Source organism: Cynocephalus volans, chromosome 9, assembly GCF_027409185.1.
Source record: "Cynocephalus volans isolate mCynVol1 chromosome 9, mCynVol1.pri, whole genome shotgun sequence".
Taxonomy (NCBI): domain Eukaryota; kingdom Metazoa; phylum Chordata; class Mammalia; order Dermoptera; family Cynocephalidae; genus Cynocephalus; species Cynocephalus volans.
The window spans coordinates 39,574,446-39,602,214 of NC_084468.1; the positions used below are offsets into that span (position 1 = coordinate 39,574,446).

The 27,769-nt window shown below is 34.6% G+C and overlaps 1 protein-coding gene across 1 annotated transcript; it reads right to left on the bottom strand.

The window, feature by feature from the left end:
• Positions 1–4,003: 4,003 nt before the first annotated feature.
• On the bottom strand, positions 4,004–26,610 carry YIPF7 (Yip1 domain family member 7). The gene is given in 5 exon segments (XM_063107974.1): positions 4,004–4,415; positions 7,147–7,328; positions 13,917–14,062; positions 19,949–20,121; positions 26,494–26,610. Coding segments are annotated over 5 exon segments (780 nt in total). The 5' UTR covers position 26,610; the 3' UTR covers positions 4,004–4,252.
• Positions 26,611–27,769: the final 1,159 nt, after the last annotated feature.

The window sequence follows — 27,769 nt, forward strand, 5'->3', positions numbered from 1 at the left end:
AACTAGATCTGAATTTGCATTATTTATTTCAACTATAGCTCAGAAATGGACCCAAGAGTCATGCAGGTGCCACTTTAGTCCTGCTAGACATTCTGAATTCTCCTTCAACCTTATTACTGTGTAATTTTTCCCTAGCAGGTAAAGCCCATTGGTCCTGTCTAGTCTTGGCCATGGTCAAGGGGAAAGGATAAATCTCAGTAGACATGTCATTGCTCACTAACAGACAGTGTTGTATAGTGTGTATGGGCTCTGGAAGCAGGCTTCCTTGATTCAAATCCAAGTCATTTGCTGAACAACCTCAGGCAAGTGATGTAGCCTCTCTGTAATTCAGCAGCCTCACCTGCAAAATGGAGGTGATGATAAGAGCTCTTCATAAAGTTATTTTGAAGATTAAATGACTTAATACATGTAAAGCATCTAGGCCAGTCCACAGCAAGTCTTCAGTAAATATCAAAATTGCAAAAACTTAATACATGTATTTTCTTGTGTCATGATTCTTTCAAAATATTTTCATGGTTACCTAGCATTTAATCATAGAGATGAATAATAATTTATCTAACTCACTCTCAATTGTTATACATTTTTAGATTGTTTCCAATTTTTCACAGTTATGTATTTGCCTATTTTTTCAGATTAACCAAAGAATCTCCTTGTCAACTCCCTCCAAAAATGCCTCTTAGATTTCAACTGATATTATATTAAATATACATATTCATTTGGGGGAGATTCTTTCATGAAGTCCAATCTTCTTAGGCAGGGATATAGTATCTCTGTCTGCATACTCAGGTCTCTTAAAATGTGCCACTAATGTTTTGTCATTATTTTCATATGGATCATCTACATTTCTTTTTACATTAATTCTAAGTTATTTCACAATTACGCCATTAGGAACTATTAAATAGAACTTATTCTTATTTCATACTGTTACAAAAATATTTAGTATTTTCTTTATGTGCTTTTTGGATAGATAATTTTTATTTAAAAAATATAATACCTTTTCTGTGTATGTCTCTGTTTTTATGCATAGAAAAATGCCAACTACATCCTGAATTTAGAACAATAGTTCCCTATAACTTTATTTTTAATAAAAGCACTTTCCTAAAGTTAAAAATTTTAAGTCCATAATGTAAGTACATCTCTAAGCAATGGGATGATTGTATAGAGAAATCATTACAATAAATGGCATTCTTGCTTTACCTTTCTTACATAAAGTGTGTCAGTAGGACCATCTCAGTCCACATGGAAAGACCAAGAATGCAAGAAAATTTCACGCTTACTTAACAGGTCTGTTAATAAGTTACCATACTATAGAAGTCTAACCTTTACTACAGTCCTGCTTGCTTTTCCACATACTCATTTTGTAATTGTCCTGTTTTCTTATTACTTGTTTGTTGTCTATTTTTCCCCATTCCCAATGTAATTTCCATTAGGGCTGCAGCTTTAGTTGTCTTGTTTGCCACAGGGATAAATACCCAATTATAGTCTCATTTATATATTCATTTATTCATTCATTCATTCGAAAAATATATATTAATCACCTTTTTTGTTTTTTGGGTTTTTTTGGTCAGGAACTGTTGTATATAGACAAGGCCTTTGGCCTCAGAGTGTTTACCTTCCACAGAGGGAGATAGATAGAAAGCATAAAGGAAAAAAATAACATAATTTCAGGTAATAGACTGAGCAAAGCTGGTAGGTGTACTGTTGCAAAAAGAATAGCCAGTGAAGGGCTCTCTGAGGAGGTAACATATGAACAGAGATCTGAACAATAGGAAAGATCTGGAGGAAGACTGTTGCAGGTAGATTGAATAAGGATAAAGATCATTTACACTTATTGAACTTGGTTTGAGAAGCATCAATGAAACCAGTGAACAAAGGAGAGAATGGAAGGAGATGGAGTCAGGAAGGCAAAGCACGGTCAGATCATGCAGGCAAGGCCTTCTTGGCTTACACTTTTCAAAATCTCCTGTTCATATAAATTATCTGGGATCTTGTTAAAATGCAGACTTTAATTTGGGAGGTCTGGGACACTGCCTGAGATTCCAAGCTTCTAGGGAATGCTAATGCCATTGTTCTGGGCACTCTATGAATAGAAAGCTTCTAACCTATGAAAAGATTAAGTTTTATTGTAAATGTGAATGAAAGCCATAATAGGGTCTTGGGCTTGTGTTGACATAACTGATTTAAATTTTTAAAGGATGACACAGGCTCATGTATATAGAAAAGCCTGTTGGGGAGAAAGCATGGAAGTAGGAAACCAGATAGGAGACTGCTTCAGTTAGGCGACAGATGAGAGTGGCCTGGAAGAGTGTTGGCAGGGAAGGAGCTCATGGGACACGGTCATATTTGAGAAATATTTTGATTATAGAGTCAAAATAATTTATGGACTGGATGTTTGGTGTGAAAGTAAACATAATCAAGACTGACGGACTAGCCTGTAGATGGAGCAACTGGGTGATTTGTTGCTCGTGTTACAAAAAGGAGAAAAATGTGGAATAGGAACAGTAAGACAGGGTGGAAGTCAAGGGTTTGGTTTCAGGTATGCTGTTTTTGAGATTATCATACTGGAAAACAAATGGAGGCATTAAGTATAAGTTGGGGATATATGTCAAGAACTCAGAGGAGAGTGTTAGATGGAGATGAAAGTTTTGGAGTCACTAGATTTTAAAGCTTGCAATTAAATAAGCTCATCTAGCAAGTATTAGAGAAGAGATTTGAGGGTGAGAAGAGGAAGAAAGGCCAGCTAAAGAGACTGAGAAGGAGCCACCAGTGAGGTAGGAATACAAACAAAAAAACGAAAACAAGAATGTGCGACACTCCAGAAGTCATGGGAAGAAGCAAGTGTTTCAGTACAGCAGCTCGGGGAGACTGCTGAGGAGGGAAATCAAATAAATGCCTGTGAGAGTTCAAGTAAAATGAAACTGAGAATTGACCATTGGATTTAGCAAGATGTGGATGTTATTGCTGTTTTGACAAGAGTGGTCTTGGTGAATAGGGTGATGAATTCCTGACTGGACTGTAAGAAAGAGAGAATGGGAGGGGATAAAGTGCAGGCGGAGACCACAGACAACTCTTTTAAGGATTTTTACTATAAAGAGGAACAGAGAAATGGGCCATAACTGGAGAATAATGTTATGTCAAAGGATTTTAATTTTATGATAGGAGATAGTGAAACATGTTTATGTGCTGATGTGAATGACAGGTCAAGAGAAAATACTGGCTATGCAGGTGGAGGGGTTGGCTGTGGGGAGGAGCAGAGGCTGACCAGAGGAAAGCCAGAATATACTTACAGGAAAAGACGTGTGTAGGTTGGTAGAAATGGCGGTGGAACAATGAAGCACCTTTCTCTAGGTATTTGTGTTTTTCAATAAAGTAAGAATCAGTTGACAGTGAGAAATGGGGAAGAAGTGTTGGAGATTTGAGCAGTTTAAGAACTAGTTTGTTGGAGATTTGAGCAATTGAAGAATTAGTTCATCTCAGACAGTATGGAAGCAAATTGAGTAGAAGAATGTAGTAGGATTCGAGAGCAGTACTCAGGAGCCATTTAAGATATGTTTATACAATTAATGTGAAATAAGCGGTATTTTTTATAGTAACTTTCATCTACTGAGGGAGAAAATGGCACGGTTGTTGAGGACATATGTAAGGAAGAAATTATAGAAATGGACCATGGCATCCAAACCGAGTAAGAAGGAAGTGAGGACTTGAAAAAGTGGTTAGTCAGTGCATTATCCAAATGGGACCAAAGAACAATTGGTAAACTAAGTGAATTGAAAGAGAGAAGGTTTGACTCTGTAGATAAATAAAACCCTATATAATATTGTAGCCCTGAGCTCTCCAAAGGTGCTGAACAGTTCAATTTTTAACCATGTGCACACAGCTTTGAACCATCATGAAAGTTTCTCAGAAGGCTTACTATAGATTTCCTTTCAACAGTTAGCATTTGATTTTATTTACTTATAATTTCTAAGAAATACATCTATTGAGAAAAAAGCAAGGCCATCCGTACAGCAACTACATACCTTTTTATTTTAAAGTATTTTAAAATGTTTTAATGCACCAAATTGAAAAGCAAAACATCACTCAAACCGAACAGGCTATTAGAGCAGCGTCCTTAAGTACTATTTTGTCTCTCTGCTTATTATTCTCTCAATAGCAATAAAACAGAAATCACATCACCAAACCTGAATGCTAATACACTTCCAGAGTAATCTGAGTAGCAAACAAAATCTTGCAACACCACCTCAAACACTCTTCAGAAAACTGTCAGGAGGGCAAAAAGTCCATAAAGTAAGGCACAAGGGTAGGCAATGAGAAGCTGCTGTTCTTCCATGTCCAAGGCAGAAATGAAGATCTTGGAAGCTGAGAGACTACACCAGCCAATGATGACCAGGGCCAACGCGGTTCCAAAGATGCCCCTATAGCCCAGACAAAAGAGATCATCAGGAGTAAAAGAGATTATTAAGATTATTAAGAGATTATTGAGTCAGAACTGCCTCTGAGATGTCTTTGGTACAGAATTTATAACTTCTATCTCCATTTGTAAAATGAGGGTGATGAGCTATATGAACTGAAAAGGCCCAGGCTAGTTAGAAAAATGTTGAGTCAAATTCACCATGGAGGCTAAACGTGTTATACTTCAGTAAAACTCAAATTAGTAAAAACAGAAGAAATCACCTGCAATTATTCTCATCTGTCAACATTTAAATTCCAAATGCTGAAATTCTCTCAATTACTATTTAGAGCCTTCTTTTTCTTATAGCTACGGATTTTCTTTCCCCTGCTTTCTTCATAAGTTAACCCACAGTATGAGAAGAAAGATAAATGAAGTTACCTTCCAGTAGGGTGACTAGTCTCCACTACTCCCAGGTACATCCCAGGTTTTTGTCTGAAGGCAAAGCCTGACACAGCTCAAGTAAAAACAGATGGAATAGGAAAGCACATATATGTTTGGCCTCCCATGTCATCCCTGAAGATCCTTTTGAAAGTACATGTGTGGATTTTTTAGACTACTGGGATGGATTTGTTCAACTTGGTATCTTCTGAAAGTGACTGTGGAGGCAATCAGTTTTTCAAGAACAAATGGGAAAATAATGTAGCAAGCCTAGCTGCCTTGGGAATAAAAAGGGAGCTGTGAATGTTAAAGAGCAAAATTTTTCCCTATCTGTAAAACAGAAAGCATTATTTAGTAAAATAAAACATGAGAGCCAGGTGAGATCTCGGGATATATCCAATGCTCCGTTTTAAAGCAATGAAGTAACTTGACAAAAATTGCATAGGAAAGTGGGCATTCGTTAGGTCAGGCACTCCTACTTTCTAGCACCTTGCTGTTTTCACCATCAAACCACCCTGCCTCACTTGATCCTGGTTTGAATCTGAAGTTGAGGATTCTGTTTATTATTTGTGAGAATGATAGAAATATCTACTTTTAATAATCAAACCAAAGCAAAACAAGTGAAAAGCTGTACAGTATAGCTTATTATGCCTTAGATTATTCATAAACAAAAATATTTGTTAAGCATGTAATAGATAGTATCTACACTGGTTGAATTAATACCTATTAGCTATAATTTCTACATTAATTTAATGTACAAGTTTTTGAAAACAAAAATGTAAACTCATATATGATTAACTGGAATGATAAAGTAATATGCCTGAAAAGGCAATTTCAGTTTAATAGTCTTAGGAGTCAGTTAGTTTATTTACCTTTAATATAATTTAGGATTATTCCTCTTTAATATAATATAATTTGTATTTCTAAATCATCTTTAATAATTTCAGAATGAAAATCTAATAACAAGGTCCAGATTTCTGATGATTCCCCACATCCAAGAGGTCTAGTTTTTATTTTCTTCCTCTAATATTTGGAAGTCATTTAAGATGTCCCAAATCTTAACTTTGCTGAAAATAATGTTTAAAACTTAGAATTTTTAAATGGTGGACTATAATACTCTTTTGCAAAAGCATCTCACAAGGTAGAAGTAGAACTGAATTCTGTGTTAACATGTCAAACTTCTGTACTAAACAACACAGTAAATGGAAGAGCTTGCTAAAGAATACAATATACAAATGTAGAATTTTTCCACAGATAAGACTCAATAAATATACCTATAACTCAAATTGTATTTATACATTCAAGGTATACATTTCCTCTCACATTACACTTTTTTAAATGTTTGAATACTTGCTGATAAAGCAAGGGCTTGCTCTAAGTTATTCTCAAGAATGCTACTTTAAAAATGAGACCATATTAAAACAAAAAAATTCTAAGTCATTCTCAATAATGTTATGAAAAAAATTATTTGAAATTATATGAAACAAAAATATTAAAGACTTTTCTAAGATGCTTATCCTTGGTATTGGTAAATTCTTGATATCATATCCTATTCAATGTATCATTAATAACTTAAGACTGAGATCATCCCAGAGGAAAATGCAAACTGTATCTCTTTGGATGTGGAAAAATGAGCACTGATGGCAAATGTTTATTTCCAAGTGGGTTTAGAGCATGACAGGTGACACAGGACTATATAATCACTTGCTCTCCCCCACCAAAGTGGTAGTGATATGCATATGCCCCGGGAAGAAATTTACATCTACTATATCCTTATTAATGGTTTTGAATTGCAAATACTAACTGCCTAAGTGAAGGAAGAAAAAAATGTATCGACTGAGCATACAAGCTATCAAGTTCTCCAGCACTAATATCCTCATCAGGGTTCCCAGGAATTCTGTGCTGCAAGGTGCCCTGCTGAGAAGGAACAGTTGCTTCCAGCCTAGAAGGCCTAGTGCCTGGCAGCTGAAGCAATTTGTCAGTGTTCACCAGGCACTTATTCCTCCAAAATCAAACAAGTAAATTTTCTGTAGTTGTTATATCGCTTGTGACAATAGTTCATACTAAAGAATGTGACACCTTTAGAAATGCCAGTTTTTAAGATAACTTGGCTTAATTTATTTTTTAAATCATTGAAATAGGAACAGCACCTGAGCCAAAACTGACCTACTTTTCTGAATCTGCGTGTAGCTTTTAATAGGCCTGGTCTCCCCAGTTCCACTATCAAAACGATAACTGAGCTTGACTTTTTTTGCTGTGGCAAGCCTCAGCGATGATTGTGCTTCTGGGGTCACTTAGAGCACACAGACACTTACTGCAGTGAAAAGAAGATGGTGCAGCAGGACAGGATGACCATGGGGAGCAGGCAGTAACCCAGCACACTCGCCACGCAGCCATACGACACCCCTGTAGGGCTCATCAAGTTCAATAAGGCGTGAATCCCAAGGCAGCCAAGGGCACTCATGCCATAAACATAACCAAACTGAACTTTTCCTGCCTGAAACAATGAGAAGGAAACAGTTTGAACATACAATAAACATCAAGAGGAAATAAGAATGTCAACAAAGTAAAGAGCATTTTAGAGTCAGCTCAAGACCGTTGCATGTATTACCATCAGCAGAAGACTGGGAGTTCTAGAAAAAACACTGCCTATGATATGAATTCAGATCCTGAAGACAAACACCCTTGACTATACTTGGAACGGGGCAAGCATGCTACAAAAAAGATAAACTATTGCTAAGTTTATATTTTTTTTATCACAGATTGTCTACTAGGAGAATAGGGTATAAGTAAGACTACACTCTATCCCTGTTTTGTTGAATAATTCAATGATTGAATAAAGGAATAAAAAAATCCAATTTAGTCTTTGATATTTACAAGGCATACCAGTAAGATTAGCAAACAATTATAGGATTTACTATGTCAGGTCCTATTCTAAGTATCCTCCGTATATTCATTTAATCCATGCAACAACCTTAAGAGATAAGGTTTTTATTTTATTTTTTATTATTCCAGCTTTATATGTGGGGAAACTGAGGTGCATAGAGATTAAGTAACTTGCCCAAGGTAATATATAGCTAAGTGGTAGAGGCTGACTTTGAACCCAAGCAGACTGGTTCTAAAATTTACTGCAGGAGCTCTAACAAGTCTTAAAATAACAGGACTAACTTAACCCTATTTAACTCAGGCTATAACAAACCTATTTGATCACAGAATACTTTTTGTTTTTTATAATATCTATTACCAGGTTGACAAACGACACCTTTTGAAAAGCTGATATATAAACCAACTGGTACTGAATGATAAAAGAGATACTGTTAAAGGAAGTTAGTAGTGTTCGGAGTACACCACTAATCTTCTGAGGAGGACTCATAAAAATAGCCATCAACCACAAGGAACTAAGGACTAGGAGCCCCAATAAATTCATGCAGGGAGAATCACAACCTACAATTAATTTAACAGGTGATATTTTAATGTTTGCTACCTGAGAATGCCAAAGCTCCAATAAAAATGCATTTATTTTTATATTAACGTTAAGCTGATTAAAACTTCTAGATAAAGGTTGAATAGGCTGAACCTGGTTTTCATGGGAATTATACAAAAACAACAAAGGATCTGATAAGTGATTCAAAGAGAGACATTTTAAGCTTTCATTTTTCCTTCTCTATGGCTTAATTCATGAAGTCCTTCAGAGATATCTTTTTTGCAGGTATTAGGAGTAATGGAGAATATTATGATCATTTTAATTTTCAAAATTCATCACCTATTTTGATGTATTCTTCTGCAGTTGGAGAAGTTGGTCACTACTAAGCCCTTTCATAAAATATCCCTGACTTATGCTGGGAGAATCCTCTCTAGCATTAGGTTCTGATAAATTTGCATTTAAGATCTTTTGTATGCTTATGGCTATTTTGCGGACATTTTATGCTAATCATGGACATGCCCCCAGAAACACATTGCTCTATTGGGTAGGTTTGCTCCACTTGGAAAATGGTGACAATTTCAAATCACATTCATGTATTCGAGAAACATTCTACTTAAATTGTATTTGGATGAGATAATTCTGAGGTAGGGCTAGTTGTAATGGTGAAAGGCAACTTCCTTATACCCAAAGGTCATATAACTGCACCTTCCTGGTCTTAAAAGTCAGTTTTATGAATGGGGTGGGGCAAATAGGGTGTGGATTAAATTAATTTGGTAGTAAAATTGTGCCTTTCCATATCAGCTGTTGACCTCTTTCTTCATGTCTTTCTCTTGTTAGTTTGTCCAATTTATTTATTTATTTATTTATTTTTAAAAGATGACTGATAAGGGGATCTTAACCCTTGGCTTGGTGCTGTCAGCCCTGCGCTCTCCCAAGTGAGCAAACCAGCCATCCCTATATAGGGATCTGAACCCGTGGCCTTGTTGTTATCAGCACCGCACTCTCCCAAGTGAGCCACAGGCTGCCCCTAGTTTGTCCAATTTAAATTGTAATTTTATGTTGAATAGTGTTGGAAGTACTAGCCAGAGCAATCAGAGAAGAGAAGGAAATAAAGGGCATCCAGATTGGAAAAGATGAAGTCAAACTGTCCCTGTTTGCAGATGACATGATCCTATATATCGAACAGCCTAAAACCTCTACAAAAAAACTGCTGGAATTGATAAATGATTTCAGCACAGTAGCAGGATACAAAATCAACACACAAAAATCAGTAGCATTTCTTTTCTCCAATAGTGAACATGCAGAAGGAGAAATCAAGAAAGCCTGCCCATTTACAATAGCTACCAAAAAAAATAAAATACTTAGGAATTGAGTTAACCAAAGAGGTGAAAAATCTCTATAATGAGAACTACAAACCACTGCTGAGAGAAATTAGAGAGGATACAAGAAGATGGAAAGATATCCCATGCTCTTGGATTGGAAGAATCAACATAGTGAAAATGTCCATACTACCCAAAGTGATATTCAAATTCAATGCAATCCCCATCAAAATTCCAAAGACATTTTTCTCAGAAATGGAAAAAACTATCCAGTCATTTATATGGAACAATAAAAGACCACGCATAGCCAAAGCAATGCTGAGCAAAAAAAATAAAGCTGGAGGCATAACACTACTGGACTTTAAGCTATACTACAAAGCTATAATAACCAAAACAGTATGGTACTGGCATAAAAACAGACACACTGACCAATGGAATAGAATAGAGAATCCAGAAATCACCCCACACACTTACTGCCATCTGATCTTTGACAAAGGCACCAAGCCTATTCACTGGGGAAGGGACTGCCTCTTCAGCAAATGGTGCTGGGATAACTGGATATCCATATGCAGGAGAATGAAACTAGATCCATACCTCTCACCGTATACTAAAATCAACTCAAAATGGATTAAGGATTTAAATATACACCCTGAAACAATAAAACTTCTTAAAGAAAACATAGGAGAAACACTTCAGGAAATAGGACTGGACACAGACTTCATGAATACGACCCCAAAAGCACGGGCAACCAAAGGAAAAATAAACAAATGGGATTATATCAAACTATAAAGCTTCTGCACAGCAAAAGAAACAATTAACAGAGTTAAAAGACAACCAACAGAGTGGGAGAAAATATTTGCAAAATATACATCTGACAAAGGATTAATATCCAGAATATATAAGGAACTCAAACAACTTTACAAGAAGAAAACAAGCAACCCAATTAAAAAATGGGCAAAAGAGCTAAGTAGGCATTTCTCTAAGGAAGATATACAAATGGCCAACAGACATATGAAAAAATGCTCAATATCACTCAGCATCTGGGAAATGCAAATCAAAACCACACTGAGATACCACCTAACCCCAGTTAGGATGGCTAAAATCCAAAAGACTCTGAACGATAAATGCTGGCGAGGTTGCGGAGAAAAAGGAACTCTCATACATTGTTGGTGGGACTGCAAAATGGTGCAGCCTCTATGGAAAATGGTATGGAGGTTCCTCAAACAATTGCAGATAGATCTACCATATGACCCAGCTATCCCACTGTTGGGAATATACCCAGAGGAATGGAAATCATCAAGTCGAAGGTATACCTGTTCCCCAATGTTCATCGCAGCACTCTTTACAATAGCCAAGAGTTGGAACCAGCCCAAATGCCCATCATCAGATGAGTGGATATGGAAAATGTGGTACATCTACACAATGGAATACTACTCAGCTATAAAAACGAATGAAATACTGCCATTTGCAACAACATGGATGGACCTCGAGAGAATTATATTAAGTGACACCAGTCAGGCACAGAAAGAGAGATACCACATGTTCTCACTTATTGGTGGGAGCTAAAAATTAATATATAAATTCTCACACACACACACACACACACACAAAACCGGGGGGGGGGAAGAAGATATAACAACCACAATTACTTGAAGTTGATACGACAAGCAAACAGAAAGGACATTGTTGGGGGGGAGGGGGGGAGGGAGAAGGGAGGGAGGTTTTGGTGATGGGGAGCAATAATCAGCCACAATGTATATCGAGAAAATAAAATTTAAAAAATAAAAATAAATAATAAAAAAAAATAAATTGTAATTTTATTTGGCAGGAGTCACTGCCATTCTAAAAATATGTTTCAAATTCCAATAAGAGTATATAATTCAAATAAAAAATAAGTGTTCCATCTTTTTTAACCTAAAAAGTTTTCAACATCCTCGCTTTACTACTCTTATTATCACATCTTGATTCAAAATACTTCGTATTCTCCTGATTAAACATTTATATTAGCCATGCATGTTGCTTTTCTAGGTCATACTTTTAGCCCCACCAGAAAAGTTAGATAGAGCAATAGCTTTAAACCACTTATCTTCTCGGTGTTGGGGATAAAAATAATTTGGGGGAAAAGTATAAGTGAAACTAAATTTGTACGCAGTGCTTGAAAGTGTTTTCTTTGGTTTGCCTTCTTCATCCTGAAGAAAGCCCACTAAAAGGTATTGTGCTTTATGTCATCATAAATCACAGAAATGATGAGTATTTGACTAGAAATCTCATACCTCTAGAGATGATGAACAGATTTGGATAATGCCTTTGGATTTAGTTTTGTTGTCTCTAATACAAGGCCTGTACCAGGCCATAAAATCACCCCTTTAGACATTCAGGGCGGAATTAACCTAACATCAACTGGATTTCAAGTTAAATCTTACTTCAGTTAATACCCAGCTGGAGTATTTAGGGGTCCTTATTGCTGAATATTCATTATAATCAATTCTGAAGTTATCATATCTAATGGCAAAATCCAAGAGATAACGTTTGCATAAAGATTTAGAAAATATGTATTTTGACATTCCCCCAGATTTTAGAACTGAAAGGAAATTTAAGAATGACTCAAAATCTTTTATCTTGAAGAAAATGAAATGAAGTCCTAGAAATACAAAGCCAAGATTATAATTCAAGATTACAGCTAGTAACAAAGTTGGGGGTACATCCAACTTTCTCACTTCTAGTTAAGAGTTCTTTGCCTATATTGTTTTGTTTCTAAAACATGAGAGGATATTTAAATAAGTTCAACTAACACTATACATCCAAGAGAGATCTTGATGGGATTAATGCTGCTTTTTAAGGGATGGTAAGAGTAATATCTTCTGCAGAAAAACAAACAGCTGTAATTACAAATGACTTGAAAAGGAAAGATAAATTCATATTTTAGACTGATTGTTTCTTACTACTTGATTAATTGACATAGCCTTACTTAGTACCTTATTCTGAGATTATCAAATTACTGTGACAAAGACAGAAGAAGGTAAGAGACTAAATTAAAACTCTAGTTGATATAGTGTTTGATGTACAGAGTATTTGCATTTGCTGTAGTACAAAGAAAAATAAGATGCTATCACTAAATATGATTGCATTGGATAAATACGATGTGATTATTGGCCATATTATTATGCAGAAATCAGATTGTTATTAGTATTTTGGTTGGTATTATATAATTAATAAATGAAAAGTGAAAATTTATTTGGTTGTAAATGCATTTTACAGCTACTGTTGAAAATTGTAGCTACATTGGGGGAAATTATTTTTATGGACTGTGGAGAGCAGCAAGAAGGGGAACAGAACTGAAAAGTTATTTTAAGGGCTTTTCCTAGAATCTTTAATGTCCACTATTATGTCCCCTACCAAATATCTCTCTTTGTGCCTTAATGAAACTACACTTGACCACCTTTTTCATCCTCTGTTTTTAATGTATTGCCATTCCCTCCTTGGTGTAAAACCACAGAACTTTTCTCATTTCTTCTTTCATCTTTTTTTTTTAAAGGAACCATTTTTCTAAACTGTGACTTAGAATATCTGCTAACCTTGGGCATAAAAACATTTTTCATTACCTTTTTTAGGGACTCTTAATATCATTACTTCCAGATAAAATAAAAAGTAGAAAACTAAAATTATAGGGGAAATATATAGGTTGAGTAAACTAATCATATGTTATAATTGCAAATTAATTTATTCATAGTAGCCTAATCAGAAACAAGGAAACCCATCTATTATCTTACAGGATGTGAGAAATACTCTCGAGATACACTGCAGCAAAGAAAATGATGACAAAAAAGGAGAAATGACTTGTTCAGTGTCTTCATAGAAATCTCACAGAAAACAAGAAATAAAATTTAGGCCTTATGTTTCCCAAATCCATGTTTTCCTTCAACTATTCCAAACTGACTTTTTTTTTTTTTTTTGGCAGCTGGCCAGTATGGGCATCTAAACCCTTGACCTTGCTGTTATCACTACCATGCTCTTCCAAGTGACCTGACCGGCCAGCCCCCGACAGTCTTTTCTTAATAACAAGAAAGGCGTGATCTCTTGCTTTGTTGAAAATTTGACTTGGTGGTTTGATTTTTAAAATTCTATTTAAATTTGTATTTTTTATCTGTTGTAATACATAATGGCAGTTTCTTTTTGTCACTATAATTCAGTTAAATATGTCTCTCACTAAAAATAAAGTCATTAATTAAATAATTTTCACTATATAAAGTGAAATACTTTCTTCTGTATTTACAAAGATCTGTTCAAAACTAACACTGGAAAGTAAAAGCATTAAAATCGGGTGCTTGCTGTTGAACATTACCAAAAGCAGGGTGGATCCCAAAGCTATGCAAAAAAGGATGGGCCCAATGAGGTCTGTTTCATTCATAATGCTGCCATCTGCTGGCTTCATTGGGTTTAACACTGTCAAGGTTTTTTGCCATATGTGATCAAAATTGATTCCAAGTTCTGCGAAAAGAAAAAGAAAAAGGTAATATACATATAGAAGAAAAAAAATGACTTACATTCTTTAATTACAGGTCGACATATGTTATTAATTTACTTATATAAAGTTCTATGTAATATGAATACGTAGCATGTATAATCTTTAAAAAAAACTTAAGAGTTTCGTTACCAATGAGCTAAAAGAAATATTTTAAAGAAAAAATCCCATCAATATAGAAGTTCCCTGATTTATGCAGAAAATACAAACTTAAAATCTAGTTAGAAATCAGGAAACTGACATTATACAGTAAAAAATAAAATTGTAGCGAACAGACCAAAAGTCTCATCCTATTGCCCATTTAGATATTTCCTTTTCCCATATTTTTAATTGCTAACATTTCTGAAATCTTGTCATATCAACCATGGCATAATTTTTCAATTAACCCAGGTCTGGGATTCGACTCTGCCTAATGAGAAAAGCAATTTTATGCTAAGTGCCTGAAACTCCACACAGGAGAAAAGGGGAGGCCTCTTTCTACAAGTAAAAGTAATCATGTGCACGCATATCTTTACAAGGTTAATGCACTATGAGGTTGAGTCTGAATATTCAAAGATTAAATTCTTGAGACAAGTTAACCTTTCCCTTTTGTGAGTGGTACTGTTAGAATAAAATATCCAAAATCAGTCGATCAGTCCAAACTCATTTAGAAATTTCTAATTTTTTTCTCCAATGCTTATTTTCTAAAGAATTCTGACTGCCACCTCACAGACCCCTCTGTTCCACTTATATCATTTCTAGGAAGATTAACAGCTAGCCATTTGATATTCACTGAACATAGAAATAAATAGTGACATCACACGAGTTTCTTTTCTCACCACTCCTGTAAATATAAACTAATATGTATTTTTGGTAGAAAGAGAGAACATTCAAAGAGAAGAGTATGATTTGACTATTTGGAAATCAGCAATCAAACTGGTTACTTTATTTTCATTTTAAAATTTCAATAAGGGTGGGGCAGAGGAAGAACTAAAGCTAAACTACTGTTAAGTACATGCGTTTCAACTAAAAAGAGCTATCATTTACTGAGTGTTTGCTGTGGGCTCCACAAGATTTTTACATGCTTTGTTCTTACAGACATGCAATAAAGCTAGTACTGTTATTTTTATCCCTATTTTATGCATCAGATGGCTGGGGTTTTGAGAGTTTAAGTAACAGAGCTAGTGATAGAAAATCTAGGTTTCCATATTGGACTATCTCATTCAAGAACCTCAAAAATGTATGCTTTTAACCGTAGAGTGTGGTTGGGTCACTGTGCATCTAATCTCATAATGGCTGTACTTTTTAAAACTGAGCCTGGTTCTCCCATGTGAAGGACTATCTTCCTAAATTCATTTGTATGAGGCATTCAATTCTCCTTCCCAGGCTTTTGCACCGTTCTTTGATCAGATACAGAGCATAGCTCAACTTCTTTCACAGCAGCACATACCACCTAAATACCCTGCAAAGCTGACATTCTGTACTCAGAATACAAGGTGGACTTTTAATGATTCCCATGACACGGATAACCTTGCTCTAACAACCCAGAAATTTTCAGAAGGTCAGATACACTGGTCTGAACTAGGTTAGAAAGGATATTCTTTTACTCATTTCATGCCCAGGACGACATTTGCTATCCCAAGCTTGAAAAGAATGAATTTGACCAGTTAATTAATAGTGAGAAAATCACTTACATTTCAATTTCCATGTTTTATCCTTTATTTTTGCAGTGCATTAATATAATTCTTAATGAACATACACTTTGGAGAATATGAACAATTCATCAACCTTAAAATAAAATCAGAATGTCTAATGTAATTTTTAAAGTAATAGAAGACTTTCAAAACTAAGAAATGCTGCAGTTTAAATTAATTTTACCTGAGGCTTATGTCGTTTTCAAACTTTATTTTCAATTTTGACATTTATGCTAACAATAAAATTTTAGTATTTGCCACAATAAAGTGGTCTTTATTTCCAAATACCTTTTTCCACAAAACACATAATTATTCCTGAAGAAACTCTGATGAAAAATGCTTTATGCAACATCATTACTGATTTCAACTATTTATTTGATGGCATAATTAACTTCTGCATGTTTCAACACTGAGTCATGGAACAGTGAGTGAACATAAGACCTCCTAAATATTTTCACAAGAAATGAGATTTTATGTGTTTTTTACTGAAATATATCTCCATAATATTTTGTTTTGGAATTAATTACAAGGTATGTGAATGAGATTATAAGTATTTATTAATTGTAGATACCCTAGTATAACACCTTATTATAAAAATAAAAGATGAAACTGCTGTGAAATTTGAATGCAAATTTATTGTTTTGCTGTCATCTAGTGGCACTAAAGTATATAATATATGTGCTATAAAAAGGAGTTAGGATCTTTATTTTCTATGCAAATTGTGACATTGGCATTTCATATATAAACATCAGGTTACACTACAAATACGAAATGCCAAATATCTGGCCTGACAGACTTGAATTGACTATTATTCTTGAAGATGAGTTTGTTAACATATTCAATGTACATTATCAAACAACAAACATTATCATTCTTACATAAACTCAAACAAGTATTTTAGACTACAAAGCACTTAAGGAATAAATAGACACATTTTCAAAATAACATGCTTTTGTGCAAAGAACATTCATTATTAAAGCTTCATAGTTGTATAGGCCATTTTGGTGTGTGCTCAATAAAAACTAGAAAATGTTATTTTTCACCTTATCCTAGAAATCATGATTATGGCTTTTTTTTAATCTTTAAACAGAAGAGGCATGAGGCTTTTACAAAGTCACCCAATCTGAAGAACACATTTGGATCAGAAGTCAAGATATATCATAGATTCAAAATGCAAAATTATATTAGGTGCTTTCTCTTCTAATATACTATGTATTTGGTGGATTAATTACAAAGAGAGAGAAAAAAAAAGACCTAAAGATTTGCTCTTAGCCATATAAAGTGGGAGGGGAAATCTGATATATTTCCTATTCAAATTAAAAAAGACATTAAGGGAAGATGTATAAAAGTGTAGTATACAACAATAGACACATTTTAAATAAGTAAAGAAAAAAATAAAATTAATTTTTAAAAATTAAATTAAAGAAAAAAAATAAAATTAAATCCTTAATGCATATTTTAAGCTAAAACAACTCTCGAATCAAAAATATAAATACAAAACAAAAACATAATTTTAAAATTTGAGAATCAAAAAGTGAATATAAGCAGTATCTAGAGCTGGATTCTAAACAAAAGAGCAATTGAAAGGAAAAGTTGCCAAGAAAAATATTCTGGATTTTAAAACATAAAGATTAAAATTTCCATATGCCCCAAAGACCCATAAATAAATGGCAAACACAAGCAACGAAAAAATGTTTGAAATACAAATTCCAGATAATAATTAATATTCAGACAATATTAACAATTAACATTGATATTTCAGACCATAGTATCTTTACTATGTAAATATCTCTAAAAATAAACAAGAAAAGGAAAACTCTTTAGATTCCAATAAGATATCTGACAAAAAACATGAAAAACAGGAAGAAGTAAAAAGTCGATAGACATATGAAAAAATGTCAAACTTTTCTAGTAACCAAGAAATACAAAAAAGTATTCCTTTTTTCCTTTATTCCTATCAAATTGGCAAAGACATCTCATATTATACTACAAGAACGTAGTGGAACATTCAGTTTCAAGATCAGTTTGACAATGTAAGTACTTTTTGACCTAGTAATCTCATTGTTAAAGATACAAACTAAGATCAGACTGTATAAGTCAAAAGTTATTTATATGATGTTCACCAAGGCATTACTTATACATTCATTAAAAAATAGCATTTCATTTTTAAGTATGTGTGTGTATATATATATATACACACACACACACACACACACACACACACACATAATATATATACACATTCATAAGAAAATAGAATAAAGGCTGGAAGGAAATATACCAAATTGTTAATGGTAGTCATATCTGGGAGACAAGATTTAAAGAGATTTTCATATTTTTATTCATATGTTTCTGTATTTTCCATGTTCTATACAGAATAGAATTAGACAACTGATTTTTTTAAGGCAGAGATGGTGGTGAGTCAAGGAAAATGTTTAATGAGAATAGCTTATAATTTTCAGATATTTATTAATTGTAGAGGCAAAATGGAGTAAACTGGTTCAATACAACTGTTCCAAAAACTTAACTGGCTTCAAAAGAGCCAACAGATGTATTACATAATTTTCTGTGCTTTTTTTTCACCTTTTAACATGTTTATGGCAAAGAAAGAAAGATTGTTTTAACTCCAGGTGACTGTTTGTATTCATCTGAGGCAAACAATGATCATGTGATGTAAAATATTGGGAATTTTAATCTATTCCTTTTCTCTTAACTACCTATAAAGGACTTGGATGTGGAGGGTTAGAAATCTTGATTCTCATTTGATTTTTAGAATAGGGTTTTTAGGTAAATGCATATTCAGGGCAAAAGCCCTTGGGTAGGAGGCAACGGACTATAGCCAAAGGGCAAGAGCTCATCTAATCACCTCTAATCACTGCTTAGGTATGGGATTGTATACTTTAATGATTTTAGAGCTAACAAATGGTTGTCATACTGATCCTGTTAAGAGATTTTAAGAATTGTTGAAGGAAGAGATGTGAAAAAATATTTGCTAGGGGCAAGCTGTCTATTGGAGGAAACTTTAGAAATAATTGTACTTAGATTTTATCATAAGAATGTAACTTTTGCTTTAAAAAAGGTTATACTTTACATAATGAGCCAGTTTGACCAACTTAGCTTTTCATTAATTGTACTTTGGAATGTCACATTGTTAATTTTACTGATGTTACTAGTTTCCATTGCTCAAGCTATACTTAGCCATTGATAACTTTTGTAACACTGCCCATGTCCTTGTGTCCTTTTGTAATGATTGAATCAACTGAATTTTCCTGTGAAACTTCTTTGTCTTTACAATAAAAAAACAGAAGCCAACTTTGAATGGCTGCTGTACCCAGTTTTCTCTGGGATACAGACCCTTCGGGCTTCTCAATGCATTCATGGTGCTTTGAGTAATCCTTTTTTCGTCTCCGTTACACAGTAAGAAGTGTAACACTTGGAGCCATTAATCAGTGAATATTTCTGCTTGGCTCCCAAACTTAAATCACTTGAGCTTTAGTTTTTTAGCACCTGTGCTTCTAGCATCATGTTGACATTCTTTAAAAGCAAAAGTGACAGAAATAGATAGCTGGATATTTAAAATAAATCAATAAATAATGAATGAAACATCTCTGAAATTCCCTAAGGACCTTCAACTCCAAGAGTCCCCAGGTTTCCTTCCCACCAGCAGTGTTATTTACTGGAATCATATTCCTCCCCACCTCAGCATGGCAAGCTGAGATAAGAGGGTTCATATGAGACAGGAAAGAAAAGCGAATCCTTGCCAACAACAATAAAAGATATTAACTTGAGAAACTATCCCCTTTGCTCCCAGTTGCAAACATAGCAGAAAATAAAATATGCTGTTACGAAGTGCTTCCTTAACTGGGGTAGGAAGGGTGGTAGCTTTGATGTAACCACTCTGCCAAAAGATGTCTTTGCTACTGTCTAAACATGGCCAGGGAGCCCAAATTTAAGAAACAGCAAAGAAACAATAACTGCAGAAATCTCGCAGCAACAGCACATATCTACTTCCAATCCCCCCCTCCCCCAAACATGCAACAAACTTCCAGAGGTTTAAGTGTTTTGGTTTGGCAAACTCTTGTGGAACTATCACACATAAGACACTGTACACAGCATGCTGACCGCACATTAAGCACTAATTATTGCTATTATTCTTCAAGCTGTACACACATTAATAACATTTCCTTAACTTATCTTCTAGCAAAGGAGGCTCTTCATCAAAACTGTCAATGTAAGGAGATTGTGAATAATAATCCAAGTTGGATGCTGGCTGAAAAAATTGTCCTGCATAACCTGATGACATGAGCATCTCCGGTGGGACAAAAGGCTGAGGCTGTTGGTTGGTTTGTTGTCTAGAAGAAGAAAAGTACTGATATTTCCACATCTAAGAAAGGGCTATCATGACAAATCAAGGAAGGAAACTACAATTTTCCTTTCATGAATTTACTTAGTTTTTATGAATATTTTTCCATGAGAATAATAACTTGCTTAAAATTTAACTTGAATCCACAAAAGTAAAACAACTGATTATGAAAAGGCTCTAGAAGAATGACCCATACCATCGCATATTAATCGAGTGTGTGTAATGTGCTGGGCTTTTCCCCTCATATTTTCTCAATTGAAACTCTATAAGGTAAACTTGTCTTTTTAAACCCATTTTATATAAAAAAAAAAATAGAGTCTCACAGAGACCAAATGACTTGCCCAGTATCACACAGTAATATCTAAGGTGTTGGACTCTGGACTAATGCTTTCTGAGTAGTGCTCTGCTCCCTACACAATGCTACTTTTTCACTGAGCTTCAGGGGCAATCAACAACCATGAAGCCTCTATAAATCTGTGGAAGCACCAAGTAAAAATTATAATGTTAATAGTACAGTCAACTCATAGGAAAAAATAAATACATAAACTAACCCCTGTCCATAAAGAAATACATTTTCCATTCTGGTCATTCCCAGATAATTCTTACAAATCAAATCATCTTTGAGTACCTAGCTAAATGTGTTCTACAGCTGGCTTTCGTGTCCCTATTTTGAAATGTGCAATTTAGTTTTTCCAAAACATGATGTTTCAATACCTCCTTGATGGTGTTTTGGTTTTTTATTTTACCATTTGTGTGAGAAACTTGGAAAACAAAACAACAATCTTTGTAAATAACTTCTTGCCAGAGCTAGAGAAAGGAACTTAAGGAAAGGAAAAAGGGAGAGTGTGTGATGTTGTTTATTCATTTTAAATTGTTTTTACCTGAACAAAGGGGAAGAAACATAAAGAGTTGTCCATTAACATATTTATGTTTCGTTCACCAAAGCCCCTTAGGTTAAGGTAAATTTACAATCCAAGATTCTGAACTTTGTAACTCCCTGTGATCTCTTCATGCTAAAATATTTACAAAATGGCTTTTCATACTTTCCTTCCAACTTTAAACTTCAAATGAAATATAAGAATAACATATTCAACCTCCTTTATGTGAGAAACCCTGACCGAGAAAATAACCTATTCTGGAAAATAAAGCCACAGAGTTAGAGCGATATATGCACTTAATCATTCACTAACTCAACCATACGTTCATTAAGGGCAGGGTCCTGGTGTAATACTTTTTGAACCCCCTACAGCATATGTTCATTACTGTTATGTTCGTTTAGCTGTCTGTCAAATTCCTCATCTTTTTTTTGTTGTTGTTTTTTTCCAGGAACATAGGCACACTATCAAAAGTACTGGTAGAAAAAAACTATAAGTAAGAATCTGGATGGCTTTTTGGTTGATAAAATCTCCTTAATATATATTTTTTTTCAATGTAAGCCTTTCTAGAAGAATAAAAGGGGAAAAGAAAGATGACTCAGCCAGTGTCTAAAAAAGAATATGTCATTGACATCTTGGCCTGGCCTCACCATGACTCATGCCCAGGTGCTACTGACCAGGCTTGAGAAAATATAACTTTTACAACTGTCACCTGCCAAGCAACCTCTGTGAATGAGGGGACTGAGCATGGGTACCTACTTTGATCCAGTCTCCCCACAGAGAAAAAGACATTTTCCAACAATGTGGAGTTACTTTCCAGCCTTTAATGATAGTCCAGTGGCAAGATTTATCCTCAACCAAGTAGAGGGATTAGCAAACATGATCTCTGGAGTCAGATTCCCTGGTTTCAAATCCCTGTTTTGTAATCTTAGGCAAATAACTTCATGTTTTGTGCTGCAGTTTTCTCATCTGTAAAATGAGGATAATAACAGAACTCATAGGATGGTTGCAAATTAAGTGAGCTAAAATAAATAAAGAACTTAGAATAGTGTTGTGCACACAAGAAGTGATCAATAAACATTAGCTAAGTATTTTCATTCTCTTTTCTTCCTGAGACTTACAGTAATGAACTCTAGACATCTTCCTTGCACCCAGGAGTAGCATCTTCTGTATTTGTAATAGCTGTCTCCCAGTCTGTCACTTCCTCAAAGAAAATTTACATGAACAGGAGGCAGAGAGTTTGTGTTCCTTTGGTGCTGAGCATCTCTAGATTTTTTCCATTTTGATTTCCCTGGAACATTCAAAATGATTTCCACAACATCCCACCAGTCTGTATTTTCCTACCTGGAGTATCTCTACTATATCCATGCCAGGATTTCTTTCTAAGCAATTGCACACACTTGATGCATATCAAAACCCTCTCAATGCTCAACAATTCTTTAATATTCCCCTTTTCATGGGTTATAAAACTCCAACCAGCCTACAAAGGCTTGTCTTTACTTAAATGGCATTGTGTTAAGATAAGGAACAGTCTCAAGCTGGGGAACACTTTTTACTTGTTTCTGAGTCAGCAGGACTTAACATTTGCCTTGCAATGCAAATACAGAAAATTTTACTTAGAAGACTCGGTTATAATAATTTCTGTTTGTAGATATGTTTGTTGCATACAGTCAGTTTGCTGTGTTCCGTAACATAATCATTAGCTAGATATTTTATGAGAAGTTTTGTTTTTCCAAAACCATAGGTTTGGACTCCCATCATGATGGTCAACTGGTGCTGCTTTCCTTTTTAAGTCTGACACTGAGGGAATACAGGTGATGAGTTCACTCCCAGTGCCATACAGAGAGCTAAACTGTAATTTAGGTGGTGAAGTATGTACCATTAAATAAGTACAATTCATTGTAAGTCTTTTTCCACATATGGGGTGAAATTCAAGTACCTACATACTTCTTTCATTTGGGTGACATTGCAACCCTCCAGAAACCTGGAGCCAAAAAAGTTTTCAGAATTTGCAACACCACCGTCTGAAACAGCATAAGACAACAGTATGAGAGGTCAACAACAAAAATACCTTGTTGGTTAAAAACAAAATTTAGTCTGGACTCCTAGAAACATTTTACTTATGTAAGTCCCCAATTGAGCAAGTGAAATCAGGCATTCTAAGTGCTCTTTACAAGACATATTGTAAAGGATCAGTTTGATGGTAGTGGGGGTTAGGGAATGGTGGCCAGATGGCTTATGAAACATTCCCAGGTCCTGGTTAGTCCAGTTGGGTGTACAGTGATACTATTAACTCTTTCTGAAATACTAGAGGAAGACTATACTACAAGTGTGGGGATTCAGAAAAGCTGATTCAGTACTGGTCTGTTAAATTCCCACCAAAACACCCAAAAGGAGTTTTCTAGTTGTTCCCAGCATTTACAACAATATCTTTTTTTCCCTTCCAAATAATATGAATAGATATACCATTCAAAAAATTGAAAAAAATATAGTGGAAATATATAGCCTAGCTATAGGTGGTTGGAAATTATCTCTATCTGAACGACTGAACAGCTACATATTTTTAAAATGAGAAAGCTCCTAATTGCTCATTCTAAAATAAGAAACCTTGTGTTTAAATATAAGTATTTCTATTGTTTTAGTTAACACAATCAACCAGCTTTCAGATCAGTATACCACTGAGCCAAACAGGCTTTTTAAAATGTGCTCCCATATATTGGGGAGGGGGGTTTAGGGAAGTGGGAAAGAGAGAGAAAGAGAAAGGGAGAGAGAGAGGGAGAGAGAGCAAGTGAGCAAGCAGAGAGATAGAAATGGATTGATTGATTATAACTATCCTCTGGATTCCTGTCTCTTTTCCTAATTCTTTTGCCAGGATGATCAATATCTTTCTGATTTGGGGTATATTTTAATTGAACTATTCATGGTATGAATAAAAGATCAAACCTCTGGAGTTCCTCTGATATACACTAGTAAATCACTGACCTGACTCCATGTTTATGTACCTCATAAAACTACCACAGCTAATACGCCCTTTCCTAATTCCTGAGACTTGCAGTGTGCATTGGAATTTAAATGTTAGCACATCCAAATCAGGACTTGGATTTAAATGCTAAGCATCTAAAGCAAGCTAGGCTATCAACCTGATAAAATATAATCATGAGTTTTCCTCATTTGGTTATATTAATTTCCATCTCTTTGTTATCTTGTCTTCTGGGAAATGTTGATATGTACAATCAAATAGAGAAAGCATTTTCTTTTCTTGTTGGAGTTTTTAGTTTAGCCTGAAAATGTATATACTACCAAAGTGCTTACCCCATCTGGGAAAGAGAATGCAAAATAGAAACAGAAGGTTCCTTTTTACATAACAGAAGAACAGAGCTGAAAAAGCCTATTAGACAGCTCTTACTGTGAATTGTAGATTTTGAGTGACCATCCTGTAATATCTTAATGTTCAAACTACTCCCTCTGCCTCAAACACCGTTCTGTTTTTTCTTGACCTTCCAAACTATTCATCATAAAGGGCAGACTGACTGATGCTGGACAGGATAGAATAGGAGTATGAATGAGATAAAATTCCACATTTAACTTTTTCAGTTTTGGAAACATTCTATACCAATACCTTTCCCTACCCTTTAGAGCAGTGAGTCAGCAGGAGTAGCTAGGAAGAAGCGTGTGAAAGCAGTGTCTGTTAGTTCATGTATGTATGAGCGATTGGTCAATGAAAACAGTGTCTAAATTTTCCTGGGCAGACTTGGAACAGAAGACCTCCTACTGCCTGTTGTATCTATTCTTTCTTTTCTTCTTTCCATTTGGAACTTTTAAGATACTTTTTTCTATGTTAAAAAAACCAAACAAACTTCTAGAATTAATACATTTGTTATGAGGTTATTCGGCCTAGACTTGTTGGGATAGTACAGTCACCACACTTTTTAGTTTGTCTAGGATGGTCAAATTTATTCGTATTCTCCAAACATTATTATTAGCAGCACCCATTTTATGCTCAAAAATGTCTTGATTTTACAATAAATGATATGCTCAACCTAGTTATGGGACTAATTAAACAACCTTGGGCTAAAATTTAAACCCTACTACTTACAAGAGATACGTGCCTGGTTTCTCATAAGTAAAACGGAGATCATAGTAGTACCTATTTAATAGAGTTGTTTGAAGATTCAGTGATTTAATTTATATAAAATTCTGAAAGGTTTCTAAAATCTAGACCCGCACACCAAGGTAAAGGGTTCAGATCCCTGCACTGGCCAGCTGCTAAAATAAATAAAACAAAGACCTGCAAATCAATGTACAAAATAGCAACTGGAAACCAAATACATGTAAGTGACTTCTGGCAACAATGTGTCAATTGATTCTGTAAAGTTAATATGACTAAATAACATTTATATAGTGGCTTAACTTTAATACACTTAAAACACTTAAAACTTGAATATACTTCATATACTTTTCTACATATTATCACAATTGTTCTTCATGACAATTCCATGAAGTAGATCTTATTAATATCTTTATTTCTCAGATTAGGACACTCTGAAGTTAAGTCTTCTCAATGTCACAAAGACAACAAATGCTAGATGCAGAACTTGAACCTAATTCTTCTCACTCTAAATGCCAAATTTGGCCACTAGTAAAGGACAAATACTAAATTGGTAATCATTTTGTTTTATTTTCAACTCAAGTTGAATTTTCATCTCACATAACTAACACATTTTCAAATGTTTGTCTTGATTCCATGACAGCACTTTTCAGACTATCTTAAAATTGCACATTTAATTGCCCAACTCCCCAACATAAAATCTTAAATTTTGTGAGGGAAAAGAATATGGGTTTCATTATTATCTTTTGGTTTTTAGTGTCCTTCTTAATTTCTGTCACACAAGCAGATACTCAATAAATGTTTATTAAATTAAATAAAACCTGCTTCTTAAGCAGAGTCCTGAAAAATATCAGGTAAAAGGAAAATGCTTTCTATTTACCAAGCACCTGTGTTCAGGTTCCCTGTTAAATGATACTTTGAAAAGAAGAGACAAGCCATCCATTTGGCTTCAGCTGAGGTGATAAAGGGTGTTCACAGAGAACTGGATTAATTTCTCTGCCCTTTCCTGACATTTCTTTTGGGCACTTTACTGAGACATACTGAGGAGAACTTTGGCTTCCTCTAAGGAAACCTCCCCACCTGAAATGCTTGCTATAATACTAAGACTTCTAAAAATGAGAGCATATTTTCTCAATATAAACTACTTACAGGGCTGGCCCATGGTTCATTTGAGAGAGTATGGTGCTGATAACACCAAGGCCATGGGTTCGGATCCCTATAAAGGATGGCCAGTTGGCTCACTTGGGAGAACGAGGTGCTGACAACTCTAAGTCAAGGGTTAAGATCCCCTTACCAGTCATCTTTTAAATAAATAAATAAATAAATAAATAAATAAATAAATAAATAAATAAATAAATAAATAAAACAAACTACTTACTGTCTAGATCCATAAAGATTTCCACAGGCATTAGAATCATTACAGCACTGCTCCTGCTTATCAATGGTATAATTAGATTGGTAAAAATCAGAATCAAGTTGTCCGAAGTTTGACATCCTGAAAATAAGAATGGTTTTTACTAAATTTACGAGTCAATAAAACTTTTCTTGATATATTTACAGAGATTAATTGATGATGCAGTTAATGCTGGATTTCTAACAGAGAACAAGGTATTCCTTGGAGGGATAAATTAAATATTGGAGAAGGATGTTGAAATATATGCTAGAAAGTAATATACAAAAACGTGTTATTTTCAACCACTTTTTCTGAACTTTTCACACACTGGGACTAGGACTTTGACTAAATTGACTTTAATCTGAAAGAACTGATATTCTTCCCCTAATACTTTATCCTGTGCAGTTTAAGAGAAAAAGCTTAAAACTAGGTACACGTCTAAGGGAAAACATTAAGGTTTTCCCTTAAAACAATGTTAGTTCCTCACTTTAAGTGCACATGCACACACACATGAGTGTGTACATATAATATGAAATAATATATCTGAATTATATATGTGCATACACACACACACACACACACACACACACACACACACATATATATATATATATACACTCTTGTAGCAAAGCCAGAAGGCAAGTGTCTGATAATTATAATACTATTTGAGTTTGATTTTCCTAGAGCTTTAAAGTTGGCTAACAGCTTCCACGCTCCCCATAACAAAATGAGAACCCTACATTTCTCAGTTCTGCTTGCGAATTCCTAAAACGTGTCTGACATTTTCCTTTTTCTCTTGTCCTGGATGCTGCACCTGGGCTTTTGGCTGAGTCTGAGGGAGAAAGGCTCAGTGCTGCTCAATATTGCTAAGAGAACCATCTTTCTTCCTATGCATTCTCTACATAGTTTCTACTTATTTCTAAAAATAAAGAGGAATGCATGACTTTGAATTAGACCTAATGGCCTAGAATATCAGAGAAGAGAAGAAAGACTTTAGAAGAAAAAAAGGTGGGGGAAGAAGATGTTAGAAAGGTGATAGTGGTTCTTTGGATAAAAATCAGAGAACGGAGTAGAGACTCTTTAATTGCATAGATACGGTTATTCAATTCAACATTTTAATTTTTATTTTTCTTTGAAAAACTTATTTCAAAAGAGTAAATTTAAAAACCACTAGGATTATTCTATACAATTATAATAATCTATGAAGTATTACTTATAATAAATTTCAAATGAAATTGCATAAACAGCCTTAACACTATGA